At 43.5% G+C, this 19,076-nt stretch overlaps 1 protein-coding gene across 11 annotated transcripts in view; it reads left to right on the top strand.

Annotated features, from left to right (window-relative positions):
• Window positions 1-19,076, top strand: part of SUSD1 (sushi domain containing 1) — a 141,064-nt gene that overhangs the window by 111,067 nt on the left and 10,921 nt on the right. For 7 of the 11 annotated variants that reach the window (XM_063650289.1, XM_054500515.2, XM_063650286.1 and 4 more), the window contains 3 exons: window positions 3,804-3,900; window positions 8,148-8,406; window positions 14,411-14,450. In XM_063650289.1, coding sequence (XP_063506359.1) covers window positions 3,804-3,900; window positions 8,148-8,406; window positions 14,411-14,450 — 396 coding nt within the window. Of the gene's footprint in view, window positions 1-3,803; window positions 3,901-5,893; window positions 6,278-8,147; window positions 8,407-14,410; window positions 14,451-19,076 lie in introns of those variants that run through there. The other 4 variants (XM_063650285.1, XM_054500516.2, XM_054500518.2 and 1 more) reach the window with 4 other exon arrangements.

The following is a 19,076-nucleotide window of genomic DNA, read 5'->3' as shown; positions in this document are numbered from 1 at the left end:
CTCTTTTTGAGCCATCTTCTGACTGGGGAATGGCAATCTGTAATCACTGGGCGCTGGGCCAGAGGGGATTTGGAGTACTGGGAATGCTGGCCCCATAAGAACCATATGGAAAGGAGAAGGGCCGCTCTCCACAGAAAAAGGGATGCTGAGCACATACATATAAAGTATGTAACATATGAAAAGACAACATGTACGGACTCGGAGAATCTCAGGCACAAGGTGTCCCGTCTTTGAGAGTTTCGCGATTGCAGGGTTGCAGCTTTCCATGGTTTCTTCCAGGTTTGTTTTCTTTCAAGCCCCTGTTCATTGAGCAGAATGCCTCTCCAGCCCTGACTTAGGAACACTGCCTCTTTTGCCTGGCTTCTGTTGTCACCCTCTGCGCTGTAAGGAACCCTCTTTCTATATTACAAGTCACAGTTCCCTGAATGACATTTCCTGTGTACTCAAGCTGGGAAGGAGCTAAACCTGTCCCTATGGCCTCCCTCCTGGGGTCGTTTTTGAGTTTTTTCTTTTCTATTCATGCCTTCCCTTTGAACTTGCTAATTAAGAGATCCTTGGTGTTTGACACCCCAGGACCCCCAAGCTCTGTTCCTTATGGTCTCAGGCACAGAGGTCTCTCATTCCTCAGGGATTTGTAATTGCAGGTTTCTACTTCTAGGTCATGGTTTAATCTCAGGCAAAGTGAACGCAAGCATTGTCATGGCCTGGCAATGTAGTAAAGGAGACTTTGGAGTCAAATTACCCTAAGTCCCACATTTGGCTCGGCCGGCCATCTTCTAGTGGTGTGACTCAGCCTGCCTGAGCCTTGATTTCCTCACTGATAAGATAGAGATGATTGTCACGCAGAGCTGCTGTGAGGATTTGTTGAAACCTCAGAGGCAAAGTTCCTAGCATAGAATTGGCAACTAGTAGCTCAAGTGATATTATACAGGTGCCAACAGGCGCTGAGGGCTGCTGTGTTCCAGGCACTGTTTTATTCTCTTTACTTGTGTTGACTCATTAACTATTATTGTTAATCATTATTAATTGGCTCATTAATTCCCTCAACAGGCCTAAGAGGTAGAGGTTGTTTTTACCCCTATTTAACAGATGAGGCTGCTGAAGGTGTAAGTGATAGAACCAGGATAGCAACCCAAGTCCTGTGTTCCTACACACTACATGGTATTATTTCTGCAGTTTAACTGTAGTGTAGCTTCTCTGATGTGAGCCACACTGGATAGACCTCTAACTCTGCAGTAATTGTGGCAAGTGGGTCATTTTCTTGGAGTTGATGTGTTTGTAAAATCTTTGGGGATTCAGTGTTTTTATTTTTACTTTTTGAGACGGAGTCTCGCTTTTTCGCCCAGGCTGGAGTGCAGTGGCACGATCTCGGCTCACTGCAACCTCTGCCTCCCAGCTTCAAGCAATTCTCCTGCCTCAGACTCCTGAGTAGCTGGGATTACAGGAGTGTGCCACCATGCCTGGATAATTTTTGTATTTTTTACTAGAGATGGGATTTCACCATGTTGCCCAGGCTAGCCTCGAACTCCTGACCTCAAGTGATCCGCCCACCTCTGCCTCCCAAAGTGCTGGGATTACAGACATGAGCCACTGTCCCTGGCCAGTGTTTTTAAAGTAGAGTTTGTTAGTTCACTCAAAGGGGGTGAAAATTTGCCAGATCAATTGGTAGAACCAAATGTTCAAGATACCCCAAGGTGAATGAGAGGGGTGTGTAAGCAGAGTGTGAGTTCACATTCTGACTCTACGACTTGCTAATCGTGTGGCCTTTGGACAAGCAACAATCTGTCATGTATGAATTTCCTCATCTATAAAATGAGCTTTTCTAAGATAATAACTGTACTTGTTCCACCTCTGAGATTAGGGAAATTGAAGAAGATACATAAGCGTTAGAAAGGGATCAAAGTAATCAGTTTTATTGCTGGTAAAACTGGTTTGGGTCTGAGGCTTCTTTTTTTTTTTTTTTTTTTAAGACAGAGTCTTGCTCTGTCACCCAGGCTGGAGTGCAGTGTCATGATCTCGGCTCACTGCAACCTCCGCCTGCCCGGTTCAAGCAATTCTCCTGCCTCTGCCTCCTGAGTAGCTGGGATTACAGGTGCCCGCCACCACGCCTGGCTAATTTTTGCATCTTTAGTAGAGACAGAGTCTCACCATGTTGGCCAGGCTGGTCTCAAACTCCTGGCCTCAGGTGATCCGCCTGCCTTGGCCTCCCAAAGTGCTGGGATTACAGGCGTGAGCCACCACACCCCTGCACCCGGCCAAAATGAAACTTCTTGAACTTCCTCCCACACCTACACTTTGTGCCCCACCTATGGGGAAGTGGAAGCTATAGTGCAGTGGTCAGCAGCCTTGTTGGCACAAGGGACTGGTTTCATCGGAGACAATTTTCCAACAGACTGGGGTGGGTAGGGGGATGGTTTCGGGATAAAATTGTTCCACCTCAGATCATCAGGCATTAGATTTTCATAAGGAGTGCACAACCTAGATCCCTTGTATGCACAGTTCACAATAGGGTTTGTGCTCTTATGAGAATCTAATGCTGCCACTGATCTGACAGGAGGTGGAGCTCAGGCAGGAATGCTTGTCCACCTGCTGCTCACCTCCTGCTGTGTGGCCTGGTTGCTAACAGGCCACAGACTGGTACTGGTCCACCGCCTGGGGTTGGGAACCCCAGCTATAGGGCAAATGTAGACCAGGCTTCAGGCAGGTGACTCAGGTTTGCCTAGAGATGGACAGTGGGACTAGGAGGTGGGAAATCACCTGTCCTGCATTCAGGCAGCCCCCACCCCACAAAAAAAAAAGAAAGAAAAATAAAAAAACAAGGATGGGGCTACATGGGAACTAGCTGTTTCACAAATCACAGGGATGGATAGAAGGCCAGGTGGAAGCTCTTTTCCTAATACTTTGGAGAGGGAAGAAGTTCCTATATTGCATGGGTAGGAACCCCAAGAGAGGGAGCAAATGATTGCTTCTAGAAACATCATCCACTTGGTAGCCCTGTTGAGAAGATTAAGTAAGATGAGGCATATGTAGAACATCTCTAGTGTGAATGGTTAGTGCCCAGTATGTCTTACTGTGTTACCCGCAAGGCAGAATGGCAGTTAGCACATTTATACCATGACTGTAACTACCAGTGAGGTGCAAGAACACTGGTATCAGCCAGTCAGTATAGTTTCTTCCTGATGGAAAACCTATTTGGGAAATCTTATTGCTGGGGGCGGGAAAATAAGGACAGAGAGCTCTGTGATTATAAAGGCTATTGAAGGCTGATGTGGTGGTCTTCCCTACCAAGTAGGAATCTACTCACCAAGCAAACTGTAATACTCACCACATCTATCCTCTGCCAGTGCCACGGTATACTCATCACTTCTTTTTATTGTGGTAAAATACACATCACATAAAATGTGCCATTTTAACATCTTGAAGCACACAGTTTATTGGCATGTTGTGCAACCCTCACCACTGTGTATTTCCAAAATTTTTTCATCACCCCAAGGAGAACCTCTGTGACCATTAAGCAATATGTTCCCATTCCCTACAAAACCCCTCCACCCCCAGCAACATCTTCTGTCTCTATGAATTTGCCTATGTTCGATTTTTCATGTAAGTGGAATGATAGAGAATCTGTCCTTTTGTGCCTGGTGTATTTCACTTAGCATGTTCTTCCACATTGTGGCATGTACAGAATAGGCTCCTCGCTTCTGAAATTAAAACTTTCCTTTCAATAGCCCTCACGAGGACCTCTTTTGTCCTTCTGTTTACTTGTTCCAATCATACCCCTTTTCTTCTTTTCAACATGTTTTCAGAGCCTCCCCTTCCGGAAGTAGAATTTTTTACGGTGCACGGAGGACCTCTACCACGCCTCAGACTGAGGAAAGCCAAGGAGAAAAATGGACCAATCAGGTCAGTAGCTGTCCTTTCTCCACGGTTGCCCAGGGAACCCCATGGAGTGTTTTGGAAACTTTGATTTTGGTGAGGAGAAGACTTCTGTGTTGGTGTGCACTTGGGTGGTTAGAACAATGCAGTTGGGGCCTCTTTTGTTTCCTTGGGTACAGACTGGCCTTTAATCCCAACAGCATCCTTTCTAATGGTGAGAAAGACTTTTTTTTTTAAATTTAAATTTTATTTTATTTTTTTGAGATGGAGTATCACTCCCATCACGCAGGCTGCAGTACGGTGTTGCGATCTCAGCTCACTGCAACCTCCACCTCCTGGGTTCAAGTGATTCTCCTTCCTCTGCCTCCTGAGTAGCTAGGATTACAGGCGTGTACCACCACAACTGGCTAATTTTTGTATTTTTAGTAGAGATGAGGTTTTGCCATGTTGGCCAGGCTGGTCTTGAACTCCTGACCTCAGGTGATCCACCAGCCTCAGCCTCCCAAAGTGCTAGGATTACAGGGGTGAGCCACCGCGCCCGGCCACATAGAGAGACTTCTAAAGGACCCTATATACAAGCATTTGGACAGTTTAGCTCAAGAAATTAAATCCATTCCTTTGGTCACTGGGTAAGCGTCGGTTGCGTGTTAGGACGTGTCAGGATTGTCCTTTGCACTCATGTCTCATAGTACATCCTTTATGGATGGTGGGTCAGGGGCATCATTTCATTTCCCAAAGGCAGAATATGTTGCCCTTTATGTAAGGCTGATCTTGGGGGGTGTGCAGTGGTTTCTGAAAAGATGATTTAGGTAGATCTTTTTGTCTTTTCATGTATTGAGTTATGGGCAAGACACTGTATAATTAATGACTGCTTCTGGGATTCCAGATGGCATTAGGATGGAATTAATTTACCTCAGTTGGAGGACTACAGTGTGTTCAGTTAAGTGTTTTATTTGCAAAGGTCATGGCAGGATTAGGAAAGTAGCATCAGTCCCTTTTTTAGAGAGGAAGATTGAGGTTGGCGTGGAGAGATGAACAGCTTGCTCACAGTACCAGGTCAAGGAGCTGAAAATGTACATGGCCTCACCAACATTGCCTTTGTCTCTCCTGACCCTTCAGTAAAATCAAGGTAAAAAAAAAAAAAAGTGAGATATTATAAAATTACAAAAAAGAAAGTCTGGCAATATTATCTGTATATCCATTTATAATAAAACTTAGGGTTTTCCTGCTTTTATATTCATTTAAATTCAGTAAATGTGCAAAGATCTTTCCAGGGACATTGTATAAATTGTTCTGATTCTTGACAAGTTACCAGAAGGTATTGTAATTCTGTCATTATAAAGAGAACAGAAGTTGTGATGTCACTTCCTGAGAGCATTTGCAAGAACAAATGTGATATTTATGTCAAATAATGACATAATGCAAAAAGAAAAGCCAAATGACAGCTTACCCTTGTGGCTATATGCCGGCCAGCGCCTCCAAAACAGGAAGTGGAGAACTGTGAGTCATTCGAGGGAGTGTAGTGGTGAAAAAGAGGAGAAAAGTCCTTCCAGAACAGTCATATTCCAAACAGCCACAGCTGCTTCTTTAACATCACATGGCTAATTACCAGCAGGCAGGGTGGTTTTCCTAAGCCTGACTACCTGGTTTGAGCTGGGGGGCAGCAGCTTTGCCAGTGTGTGAGACAGGCCTGAGTCTGCTTTGTGCACCGTTTAGGGACAGTGTCTTGGGGTACATAATGCAGCAAGGTCCCTGCGACCAAGTCTCTCCTGAGCTTGCTGATGTTAGGCAGAGGATGGAACCTATTGCTGGGTTCCCTTAATGCTCATGTCTCCCACACTTGCCAATTATAGGAATCACCTGGGAGCTTTACCAGCAATACAAATTCTCAGACTCCTAGAGATTTTGATTCAGTAGGTCGGGATGAGGTCGGGGAATTTGTATAATAATCAAGCAACACAGGTGATTACGGTCAGGCTAATTGGGAAGCTGCTTCATACTTTGTCAATGATGCCTCTAGTGAGCAATGAACAGAACCAAATGGACACAGGTGAGCCTCGAACTTGCTCTTCACCACCACCACCTGCATGGAAAGATGAGCGGGATTTGAAGATGTACTTATGGACCGCATGGAGGTGCTGCAACATTTACTTTCTTACCTGTGGCTATGACTTAGGGATGTCTTCAAGTCTCCCGGCAAGTTTGTTGTTACAGATGTTCCCCATGGGCAGTGGATGCTTAATAAATGTTTACTGGTGGTGACAACTTATTGCCCTGCAGATTTTGCTTTGTCTCTTTTGTAGAAAGCCCTTGGCTGAAAGTGAGCCAAGACTTTATGAAAATCAGGACCCTCAGCCAGGCGCAGAGGCTCACGCCTGTAATCCCAGCACATTGGGAGACAGAGGCGGGCACACAGGGCAGTGATATGTGCAACAACTTCTCCCAGCTAAAGAGGTCAGGAGTTCAAGACCAGCCTGGCCAACATGGTGGAACTCCATCTCTACTAAAAATACAAAAAATATTAGCCGGGCATAGTGGCGAGTGCCTGTAGTCTCAGCTACTCAGGAGGCTGAAGCAGAAGAATCGCTTGAACCTGGGAGGTAAAGGTTGCAGTGAGCCGAGATCACACCACTGCACTCCAGCCTGGGCAGCAGAGCAAGACTCCCTTCTTAAAAAAAAAAAAAAAAAAGAAGAAGAAAAGAAAAGAAAGAAAATCAGGGCCCTGAGGATACCTAGGATGTTTGGGAACCTGGTGGGGTGAGACTTTCCATAGCCAACACCCACTGTGGAGGAGGGCTCCCTCTTCTTAACCTAGTGGTTCATGGGCTCTTAGGAAGCAGGAGATAGGGCATTTGACACGTGAAGCAGGAAGTTCAAATTTACTGGTAAAATAGAATTACATGGCCTAATGAGTTTTGGAAATTACCCTAATTATATTTCACGCTGATGTATGCTTTTCCTCTTTTCTGAAATTTCAGCTCAAGAATCTTTCATTGTTGGTGGCGGAGGGGCGGGGCGGGGGTTGGGGGGCTATCATTACCAAAGAACTGTGCAAGGATTTGCAAGAATACAAGAGTCAGTCATTCAGATCCCTGCTATCAAGCCTGATAGAGACAGCAGATGCTCAACATGGTACTAGAGGCAGGAGCTAAGTACCAGATAGATGGGAATAGAAGGGAAGCGTGATTCATTCTCAGTGCATTTTTATTCTCACACGTCCTTTCACTGCCAGGCTTTCTATTTGATGGGATAAATAATGAAACACATAACAAAAACAATACCCATTTGTTAGTGTGTTTTTCTGTCCACAATTGGGGAACAGTTTTTACAGTGCATACATGACATATTACTGTTCTGGCTGTTTCAGGGTGTTGTCAGACTAGATTAACTCATGGTGACTCTGCACTCTTGGCATCTCATTTATTTCACATGAACTTTGGTATCAGCCCATGAACTGTAGGGGATGTAAATCACATGAGTTCTGTTTCAGGTCACCACATGATTGTCTGCAGCCTTTTTTCTGGACTTAGTACATTCACTGTGGTAGGCACTCGGTCTCCATGTGACTGCTAACCCTTTCCACAGTTGGGCTTTATTTGCCCACGTGAAAATCACTGATTAGGTCAAATTTATGACACACACACAGGGCAGTGATACGTGTAACAACTTTTCCCAGCTAAAGAGGATGTACTTGGCATCTGTCTGCAGCCAGAACTTGGAGAGGTCCCTTGCCCTGTGTCATCTGGCATTAACCCTTTAGGTTCAAACTGGAATTCCATGATGGTTGGAACTGTCAGACTGTAAATCCCACACGGGCCAGGACTTTTTCTTGCCTAGTGTCGTGTCTCCAGTGCCTAGAAAGAGGCTTATTTCAGCTGGGCGCAGTGGCTCATGCCTGTAATCCCAGCACTTTGGGAGGCCGAGGAGGGTGGATCATGAGGTCAAGAGATCAAGACAAGCCTGGCCAACATGGTGAAACCCCATCTCTACTAAAAATACAAAAGTTAGCTGGGCATGGTGGCATGCACCTGTAGTCCCAGCTACTTGGGAGGCTGAGGCAGGAGAATTGCTTGAACCCAGGAGATGGAGGTTGCAGTGAGCCGAGATTGCACCACTGCACTCCAGCCTAGCGACAGAGCAAGACTCCATCTCAAAAAAAAAAAAAAACAAAAAAACTAAGAGGCTTACCTCATAGCAGGTGCTTAATAAATATGAATGAATGAATGAATTCCCCATGCAAGGGTCTGATGGACACTTCTCCTTTTTTCTTCCAGTTCATATCAGGTGTTAGTGCTTCCCTTGGCCCTCCAAAGCACATTTTCTTGTGATTCTGAAGGCGCTTCCTCCTTCTTTAGCAACGCCTCTGATGCTGATGGATACATGGCTGCAGAACTACTGGCCAAAGATATTCCAGATGATGCCATGGAGATACCTATAGGAGACAGGCTGTACTATGGGGAATATTATAATGCACCCTTGAAAAGAGGGAATGATTACTGCATTATATTACGAATCACAAGTGAATGGAATAAGGTATCTTTCTTTCCAAGCTCTTGTGAACTCTGTGTTTTCTTCTTCGCATGAAATTTAAATGTTTGAACATTTATTTTCCCAGTATATGAGAGGAACACTGCATGTAACAATCGTAAAATGTGTGTGAATACTTTGCCTTTATGAAGAAGGGACAGGTGAAACCCTTACAGATGATACAGATTCTGAACCACCTGGGGACCTTGCTGAATCAACATTTGGACTCACCTGGTTTTTGTTTTTACTCTTAAGCTTTACAGATGCCCTCATTCTATTGCACTGCTGAAGTCTAAATTGGAAAGAAACATCTAGATTCTCTGTTAACTTCCTTGTGCCTCTGCCAGGCTGCTGCTTCTCTCATTCTCCTGGGAAGCAGAAGATTAAGCACAGCACTGGGCTGTTTTTTGCTTACATCCCTTCCGCAGCTATGGCATAGGTCCCACTTTCCCTTCCACAGTCCTTAGAAAGCTCTTCCAGCAGTGGTTCTTTCCTGAGACGTGGAACTCAATATTCATTAGATACTTAGGAAATATCACGGAGCTGCATTCATCAGTCAGGGATGGAAGATCTGGAAGAACCATTGTGATGGCTGACCTAGGAGAGCCCTAAGCTTGTTGTAAATTCGTATGGGCCAGTAATGAAAACTAGAAGGATTATATTAATACTAATACAAACAGCTCTTAACTGATGAATTTGAGATAAAAGTATGTTGTCATCTTGAGTGTAAGGTTTATCACATATTTAAAACTGAGACACTCTATTAAATTCTGTGTGGGATGCAAATGTAATGTGTCGTGAACATGTTTGCTATGAAACCTATAGTTACTTGTAAGACTGTTCAAGTATCAAAGATGTCTAGCAGCGCTTTGTGACAATAATGTAGGAATAAAGAAAGGAAAGTTAAAGCCCAGAAATATATTGCCCTGAACTTACTAAAAAGGTATTTACCGCTTAGACAAGGCCTTTTCGTTAGAAAATTACTTGGGGTTTCTGACTTGGAGTTTTTAGCTGTAGACAAAACACTGGCAGTACAACATGAGTGCAATTTAGAGATGGTTCAGAGATCTACTGTCCTAGATTAAGACTTTGGTTGGGGAGGGTATATTAGTCAGCTTGGGCTGCTATAGTGAAATATGGTAGACTGAGTAGCTTAGGCAACATACATTTATTTCTCACAGTCTGTGCTGGGAAGCCCAAGATCAAGGTGCCAGCTGATTCAGTTCCCCAGTGAGGAGTCTTTTCCTGGCTTGTGGACAGCTGCCTTCTTACAGTGTCCTCACATGGTGGGGATGGAGTGGGAAGGGGAGAGCTCTGATTGCTCTTCCTCTATTTATTAGGACACTTATCCCATCATGAGTGCTCCAGGCTTATAACCTTTTCTGAATCTATTTCTCTCCCAAAGATCCTGCCTCCAAATACCATCACATTGTAGGTTAGGGCTTCAACATGTGAATTTGAGGCAGGGGTTGGGTGGTGAGCAGGGGCATAGACATTTAATTCATAACAGAGGGAATGAAGCTGGAGGTTAGGACAAGAATTCTGGTTTATTAGCCAGGCACGGTGGTATGTATCCATAGTCCTAGCTACTTGGGAGGCTGAGGCAGGAGATTTCTTGAGCCTGGGAGGCAGAGGTTGCACTGAGCCAAGATCATGCCACTGCACTCCAGCGTGGCATGCCCAGGCACTCCAGCCTGGGCACCAGAGTGAGACCCTGTCTCACACACACACACAAAGAATTCTGGTTTATAGGAAACTTTCCTGTGATGTAATTGATACTCTCTTTCATGTAGCTGAACAGAAGACTATGTGGTTATTCTTTAGGATGTTAAAGGAGATGAAAGGGCTTTGAAAAAATTTATATTTGGATCTACATATTTGAATTGCGATGACTTTCCCATGGGTTTCAACTATATTTGTGTGACAATTACAATAAAATCAGTAGTGATTTAATTTTAATTTTTAATTGTGGTAAAATATATACAATATAAAATTTACTGTCTTAACCATTTTAAAGTGTAGTTCAGTGGCATTAAGTTCATTCACAGTGTTGTGCAACCAATGTCCAAAACTCTTTTTATCTTGCAGAAAAAACTTTACACCCATTAAATGACTCCCCATTCCTTCCTTCCCACAGCCCTTGGCAACCAACATTCTACTTTCTGTCTATTTTTTTTTTTTTTTTGAGGCAGAGTCTTGCTCTGTTGCCCAGGCTGGAGTGCAGTGGCGCGATCATAGCTCACTGCAGCCTCAACATCCTGGGCTCAAACAATACTGGTGCTTCAGCTGCCTGAGTTAACTTGGACCACAGGTGCACACCATCATGCCTGGCTAATTTTTAATTTCTGTTTCTTGTAGAGATAGAGTCTCTCCATGTTGCCCAGGCTGGTTCCAAACTCCCAGGCTCAAGTGATCCTCCCACCTTGGCCTCCCAAAGTGTTGGGATTACAGGCCTGAGCCGTCATGCCCGGCCCTACTTTCCATTTTTATGAATTTGACTACTCTAGGTACCTCATATAAGTAGGATCATTCAGTATTTTCTTTTTGTGACTGGCTTATTTCATTTAGCCTAAAGTCCTCTAGGTTCACCCATGTTGTGGCATGTGTCAGAATTTCCTTCCTTTTTAAGACTGAATAATATTCCATTATATGAGTAGATCATGTTTGTTTATTCATTTATTCATGGATGAATAATGGGATATTTTCCACCTTTTGGCTATTACGAATAATGCTGCTATGAACATTGGTATGCAAATATCTGTTTCAGTCCCTGCTTTCAGTTCTTTTGTGTATATACCTGAAGTGGAATTGCTTGATCAAATGATAATTCTATGTTTAATTTTTTGAGGAACTACCATACTGTTTTCCATAGTGCTATACCATTTTCCATTCCCACCAACAGTGTGTAGGGGTTCCAATTTGTCCATGTCCCTGCTAACACTTACTGCTTTCTGTTTTCTTTTCTTATAATAGGCATCCTATTATAAGATAGGGTGTGAGGTGACATCTTTTGTTTTGGAAGTGGGGGATGGGGTCTCACTTTGTTTACCAGGCTGAAGTGCAGTGGCCCAATCACAGGTCATTGCAGCCTTGACCTCCCTGGGGTCAGATGATCCTCTCACCTCAGCCACCTGAGTAGCTGGGACTACAGGTGTGTGCCATCACACCTGACTAATTTTGCCATTTTTCATAGAGACAGGATTTTGCCATGTTTCCCAGGCTGGTCTTGAACTCTTGGGCTCAAGCGATCCATCTGCCTTGGCTTCCCAAAGTGCTGGGATTATAGGCATGAGCCACCACTCCCAGCATGAGATGGCATCTTATTGTGGTTTTGGTTTGCATTTCCCTAATGACTAGTGATGCTGACCATCTTTTCATGGGCTAATCAGCCATTTGTGTATCTTCTTTAGAGAAATGTCTATTTAACTCCTTTGCTCATTTTTGAATTGGGCTATCTGTTTTTGTTTTTGTTAAATTTTAAGAGTTCTCCATACATTCTGGATATTACTGTAATCCCTTGTGAAATACGTGATTTGCAAATATTTTCGTCCATTCTGTGGGTTGCACTTTTGCTATCGATAGTGTCCTTAGATGCATAGAAGTTTGAAATTTTGATGATGATCAGTCTGTCTATTTTTTCTTTTGTTGCCTGTGAAGAAGTCATTGAGAAATCCGGTTTCAGGAAGCTTTTCCTCTATGTTGTCTTCTAAGAGTTTTATAATTTGAGGTCTTATATTTAGGTTTTTGATCCATTTTGAGTGAATTTTTTATATGATGTTAGGTAAGAGTCCAAATTCATTCTTTTATATGTAGATATCTAGTTTTCCTAGTACCATTTGTTGAAAAAACTTTTTTTTTTTTTTGAGACAGTGTTTCACTTTGTCACCCAGGCTGGAGTGCAGTGGTGCAATCATGGCTCACTGCAGCCTCAACCTCCTGGGCTCAGGTGATCCTCCTGCCTCAGCCTCCCAAGTAGCTGGGACTACAGTTGTGCACCACCATAGCTGGCTAATATTTAAAAATTATTTGTAGAGATGGGGTCTCCCTGTGTTGCCCAGGCTGGTCTCAAACTCCTGGGCTTAAGCGCTTCTCCTATCTCAGCCTCCCAAAGTACTGGGATTACAGGTGTGAGCCAGTGTGCCCAGCCTGAAAAAACTTTCTTTTCCCCATTGAATGGTCTTGGCCCTCTTGTTAACAATTATTTGACATATATGCAAGGGTTTATTTCTAGGTTCTCTATGCTGTTCCATTGGTCTATATGTCTGTCTTTATGTCACTACCACACTGTTTTGTTTACTGTAGTTTTGTAGTAAATTTTGAAATCAGGGAGTGTGAGTCTTCCAATGCCCCCATTTTGTTTTTCCCTTTGTGTGTCTGTCCCAGTAAATAGCATTGCCATGCCTCCTGTTGCTAAGACAGAAACCTGTGAATAGTTCTTGTCTCTTCCTTCTTTCTTACCTTCTTATCCAGATCATCAGCAAATCATGTCAGTTCTACCACCTTAATTCTGTTTAAAATCATTCTTTCCTCTCCTTCATCTGCACTGCTCAGACTTTGTCATCTCTTGCCTGAACATCACTTTTCTACCACATCTTTCTGTCTCTTATTCTATGCATCTCCTTGCTTCATACCACTGCCAGCATGAGTTTTATAAAATGCAAGTATGATCCAGGCATTTCAGTTTAATAAGCTCCCTTCTTCACCTGGCCCCTGCCAGTTTCTCTCCTTTGATATACTCCATTCCCCCAAACGGCCTTGCTATTTGAAGTCTCTTCCATTCTCCAGTGTCTTGAAATATGTTCTTCACTGGTTATTCTTGCACATTACCTTCCATTTCTAATATCTGCACTTAGCGTCAAAGCAAATGTTAGTCACATTCAGACCCTTATGGCTATTTTAAGCTTTTCTCAGAATTTTTTTTTTTTTTTTTCTTTTTTGAGATGAAGTCTCATTCTGTTGCCCAGGCTGGAGTGCAATGGTGTGGTCTTGGCTCACTGCACCTCTGCCTCCTGGGTTCAAGTGATTCTCCTGCCTCAGCCTTCCAAGTAGCTGGGAGTACAGGCGCCCACCACCACACTAGCTAATTTTTGTATTTTCGGTAGGGATAGGGTTTCACCATGTTGGCCAGGCTGGTCTCGAACCCCTGACCTCAGGTGATCTGCTCATCTCAGCCTCCCAAAGTGCTGGGATTACAGGTGTGAGCCACTGTGCCCAGCAGCTTTTCTCAGAATTTTTAAGCTTAAATTAAAAAAAAATTAATAAAATCCAAACCAGAATGCCCAAGGATGTCATTTGAAAGAGAATCTCCTAATGACATTGGAAGGATCCTTCTCTAACCCTCACCATGCAGCTTCCTCTGGGGAATATTTTCAGGTCTTATACAGAGCCAGTCCCCAGCATTTGTAACAGGTAAATAAGCATATCATAATGACAGGGGGGAAGAGGTGTTCATTCCACTGAATCTATAGGTTTCTTCTACTATAGATGCGCTTTCATATATGTTCCTGTTGCTTTCTTCCTGGTTCATGGACACATTTTGGGTAACTAACGTTGCTAAGTGACATCTAGGTAAGTGAAGTATTATATACTGGGACTTCTCATAGTTTTGCCTCTAACATGCATCACTACTTCTTGCTGAACCTTCTGAAAGTGTGACCTCAGAATCCTTTTCAGCATAATTCTCTAGGCGGTCCATGCCAGTTGCTCAGAGCTGGTCAGGGGAATGATCCTTTTTGTCACTCCTGTGGTTGGCCTATCATGTGTGCTTTCCAAGACCTATTGGAAACCTATAGAAGTGATCTGTAGGGTCACTTCTGTCCATGCAACCCATGCTGATCCCTTGAACACTTAGTGATATCACAAGATATTAGAACTAGATTGGACTTTAAAGGTCTAGTTCAAATTAAGAGATTGAAAAAGCTGAAACTCAGAGGGCTTCAGCCTCCAAACTATATTTAAACTGACACTGTGTGCCACCTAGTTAAATGCATTGCTATGTTTTCCTTTATAGGTGAGAAGACACTCCTGTGCAGTTTGGGCTCAGGTGAAAGGTAAAAATTATTTTCTGCCTACAAATGCTGTCCTCATTTCTTTTCTGCAGCATCAAGTTCATATTGATGAGATCTGTTTATAAAATTGTCACTGGTAACCAGAACCCAATTCATACTACTTTAAGCAAAAAACTTCATAGCTGAAAAAAATGGGGGAGGGTGAGTGGATGGGAGCTTATGGAATTATACAAAGAGCTACCCCACCAAGGCTCCAGGAACTGGGACTGGGGACTCAACACCGTGAGTGGGACTTCTCTATCTTTCTCTTGTTTCAGTTCTCTGTTTCTAAGTGTCACTTGGCTTCGTTTTCTTCTACTGTAGGATGTGTGAGAGGGAGTGATGGCAAGCTCCCGCAGCTTACCAATTTCACTGGGAAAACATAGCTTTTCAATTCAGGGAAAGATTCTTTCCTGCTAGGTTAAGTAATTGTTCATTGGATGAATCACTGTTAATAGGAGATGGGCTAGGATGATTGGCCTCCCGTGGGTTTTATGTCTACTCATGGCTGGTTGGAGGCAGAGCAGTGTGAACAATAGGTCCACTAGGTTTGCACTGAAAGGGAGACAAAATCCCTATCAAGAAATGGGGCACAGGAAAAGATGCCGAAAAGCCAACACAAGAGCTGCAACAGTCCACTACCATTCGGCTGTGTAGCTTGTGCACATACACATATAATATTAAGAAAAACTATAATCCCAGCACTTTGGGAGGCCGAGGCAGGCGAATCACCTGAGGTCGGGAGTTCGAGACTAGCCTGACCAACATGGAGAAACCCTGTCTCCACTAAAAATACAAAATTAGCCAGGCATGGTGGCACATGCCTATAATCTCAGCTACTCGGGAGGCTGAGGCAGGAGAATCACTTGAACCTGGGAGGCAAAGGTTGCGATGAGCCGATATCACACCATTGTACTCCAGCCTGGGCAACAAAAGCAAAACTACATCTCAACAACAACAAAAAAAAAAAAAAGAAAGAAAAACATCTTCCCTTAACAAAATGGAACTATCCTATGTATGATCCCACATGGAACCCTAGTGGAAGACAACTGAAAGTTGGGTCTGTTACTGCATCCAGCTCCAAGACCAGGAATCCTGGGGATAGCATCTTCCTCTTGATCAAGTCCAGTTGTGTTTCTTATGCTCTATGTAAGTAATCTATGACTAAATGGCAAATTTAACCAATCTCAAACCATAGTACATAATATGAGAGGGAAAACTGAATAGCACGATAAATACTCTCATTTAGAAAGGAGGAAAAGATAAAGCAATGTACAGTGGTCAGGGGGCCCCGTAGCAATGATCACCTCTTGCTGGGCAGGACAAGCAAGCATCCCCTGCCCTGGCAGCAGAATGGGTCACGGGTGGTCAGTTTGGGTCTGCCTGATGGGACCCCTTGTCCATTTTCTCCAAAGCCTTTCCTCAGAGATGCAGTGGGAACATCTCTACTGAGCGCTGTATAGCTTAAACCTTTGCCTCGGAAGAGTTATCCAGGCAGGGAAATTGCCTTAGGGTTTGAGCAATCACAGGTCTTTGTTTTCCAGGCTCGGGATTTCCCTGGCAGTACAGTACATTTCTTTAAAACCAACAGGCAGCCAGCCAGTGGATTTGATTCCCAGGAATTCCATTAGTTTGTAGCTAATACCAGAAATCTTGTTGAGTTTATGACCTTGGAATCTGGACCTTTTCCGTGTGGTTTGTGGGTCCTAGCAACAGGCTGTGAAGTTCTGCCCTTAGCCCACAGTATCAGTTTAACCCTTTACCTCCTCTCCCCTGCCTCAGAGCAGCATAAAACAATCAACTGGCATGGTGAGGAAGTGCCAGTATAAACTTGCTTCCCTAAGGATTCCAGTGGATAGCACTTTTTAATGGGGAATTTTTTATCCTGTCAGTAGAGAATACTGTGCAGGAAATATTTGGGAGGGGCCTGGGGAATTAGGCTTCCTCCATTTGTCTGCTTCTCTCCTGATCTTATTTTCATCTTTTTACCTCTGCTCAAACCAACTGCAACAAGGGTAGAGGACTTGGCTTTTCAGCAGGATGCAAGGCGAGTTACCTGACTGTCAGCCATCTTGGATTGCTGATGACCAGGCAGTGAGGGCCTCTTTTGACAAAGATGGGTGCTGTCCTGTTTCTGTGTGCAGATGGGCCAAGCTCCCTTTACTTGTAGGACTTTAATGAAGGCCACGAGAAACAGCCACGCATTCCAACATTCATAAATGTTTTTTTTGCCAGTCCATCCCCTGAAGCTCTAGGATTGGGCATGGCATTTTCACAAGGAAAAGAGATGCTTTTATCAGAATAATTAAGATGACAAAGCTTCCAGACACAGAAATAATAGCTTCCAGAATCCACTCTACTCAGCAGCTGTTTGCTATGATTGGAAGACATTCAAACTGGGTAGAAGAAATGGCCAAAGAGCTGGCTGCAGTCATTCTGCTATGATTAAATTAACAGGGAGGATTTTGCTTTGAAAATATCTAAGTGGCTTTGGCAGTGCTCTGGTCTCCTCTCAGCTTGAGAACCAATATTGAAAGAGAGTTTCAGCCTTTGAAATTAAACCATTGGAAATCTCTGGAAGATAATAGGAAAAACACTGTTCTGTGGAAATTCTGAAGGCAATTCTAGCATATACTTATTTATGTATAACATTTACCTGTGTTGTGCACCCATGTTGGGCAGTCTACTTTTTCAAAAAAGTTTGGAGACTACCATTTCAGAAAGTAATTTGCAGAGAACCGAGATCTAAATTAGTCCTGAAATGGTGCCAGTTCACTCGTGCCAAGGCTCAGCCCTGTTCTGGCCTTTGCCCAGTGACAAATTATGCTATTTACATTTTGCATATTGCCCCTAGAAGAGCTTTGTAAAGATTATCAGGAAACCAGCAGTCGGTTTGATGGAAGATGCAGAGGCCTGGGCTTACTTGCCTGAGTCTGCTGCTACTAATCAGCCAAGTGTCTTTGAAATGATATTTAACTTGGCCATTTCTCAATCGCCCTCTCTCTGGGATCTCTGAGATCCTTTCCAGCCACAGAGTACTATGAGTCTGTGATTTCTTGAGTCATAAAGCAAGGTCATTTGATATATGTGAGGTGATAATAAGCTGTAATCAGGGAACATTCTCCAGTCGTAAGCATGAAACCTCTGAGTTATTTGGGACTACTCCTTTTTCTCTTTCAGCCCACATTTAGCACTTTGGGCACGCCTCTCTGATTTTCATTTGTGTGTTCACTCCCTGAGCAAAGGCCTTCCTACCTGTAGCAGGGATGACGGGCAAATCCTCCTTCCTCATCTCCCATCACAAGAGTTCAGAATTTCCCTCTTCATTCCAGCCTACACACCACCACCTGACTTGTTTCTAAACTGCAGAACTAATTTTGTTTCCTCTGCTTCCGTGGTCCTCCATTATTTTTCAGTTTGGCTTCCAAGTCCTCTATTTGACACAAACATACCCTTCTAATTGCATCTTTTATTCTTCTCCATTCAAACCAATGTTCCAGCTGTTTTCTGGCTATGACCCATACTGTCTCCTCTTAATGTCCTTGCTCATATAATTACTTGACGACTTCCATCTGGATTTCCCGATCACCCACCTGTGAATCTCTGCTTATCCCACCATTTTTCAAGATTAAAATCAAATGCCCTTTCCTCCCTGAAGCTTTTTAAATTTTCTCAACAGGGCAGGATCTGCTCCTCTTTGGCTATTCTGCTATATTTTAGAGCAATAGGTGTGCACTTGTTTTGTCTGTCTTCTGCTACTAGATTTTACTCCCTTGAGGGGCATTTGAAGAGCAGGAACAGAGCCTGGCATGCATTAGGTGTTCAATCAGAATGCACTGAATTGGGCTGAATGATTACTGAGGAACCAGCAGTTAGTTTTATGGGAAATGAAGCATACTAGGTGCAATACTTATCAAATAAGCCAAAGAAGACTTACATCAAGATATAAACCCAGTGTGTATGTATACATATGTATTTACTGTATATGTACATATATATGTGTATATATGTACATATATACATGCACACAATCATTTTAAACCTTTATAGTTGTGATGGGAAGAATTCTAATATGGTTCCCAAATTCCTGGTCTTTGGTATACCTTCTCTCAGTTATTCATTCAAAGACTGTTCTACGTATTGCTGTGAAGGGATTTTGGAGATGTAATTAAGCTCCCAAATATCGAGATTATCCAGATAGGCCTGACCTAATCACAGGAGCCCTTTAAATCTGGATCTAGAGGTCAGAGATAGGGGAAGTTGGAGCTTCAAAGAATGAGATGGATTTGACATAGGGAAATTCTCCTGCAGCTTGAAGATGGAGGGGTCCACATGGCAAGGAGTGCAGCTTAACAGAAGGAGCTGAGCAAGGCCTGGCTGCAGCCAGTAAGAAAATGGGGACCCTAGTCCTACAACTGCAAGTGTCTTAGTCTGTTTTGTGTTGCTATAACAGAATACTGGAGGCTGGGTAACTTATTAAGAAAAGAGGTTTATTTAGCTCATGAGTCTGTAGGCTGGGAAGTTCAAGAGCATAGTGCTGCATCTGGCCTGCTTCTGGTGAGGGCTACATGCTCACCAGAACAATGGTAGAGAAGTGGAAAAGCCAGCAGGTATATACAAAGAGATCAA

The sequence above is a fragment of the Pongo pygmaeus genome, chromosome 13 (assembly GCF_028885625.2).
Source record: "Pongo pygmaeus isolate AG05252 chromosome 13, NHGRI_mPonPyg2-v2.0_pri, whole genome shotgun sequence".
Classification (NCBI taxonomy): Eukaryota; Metazoa; Chordata; class Mammalia; order Primates; family Hominidae; genus Pongo; species Pongo pygmaeus.
This window is presented reverse-complemented; position numbering and strand designations above follow the sequence as displayed.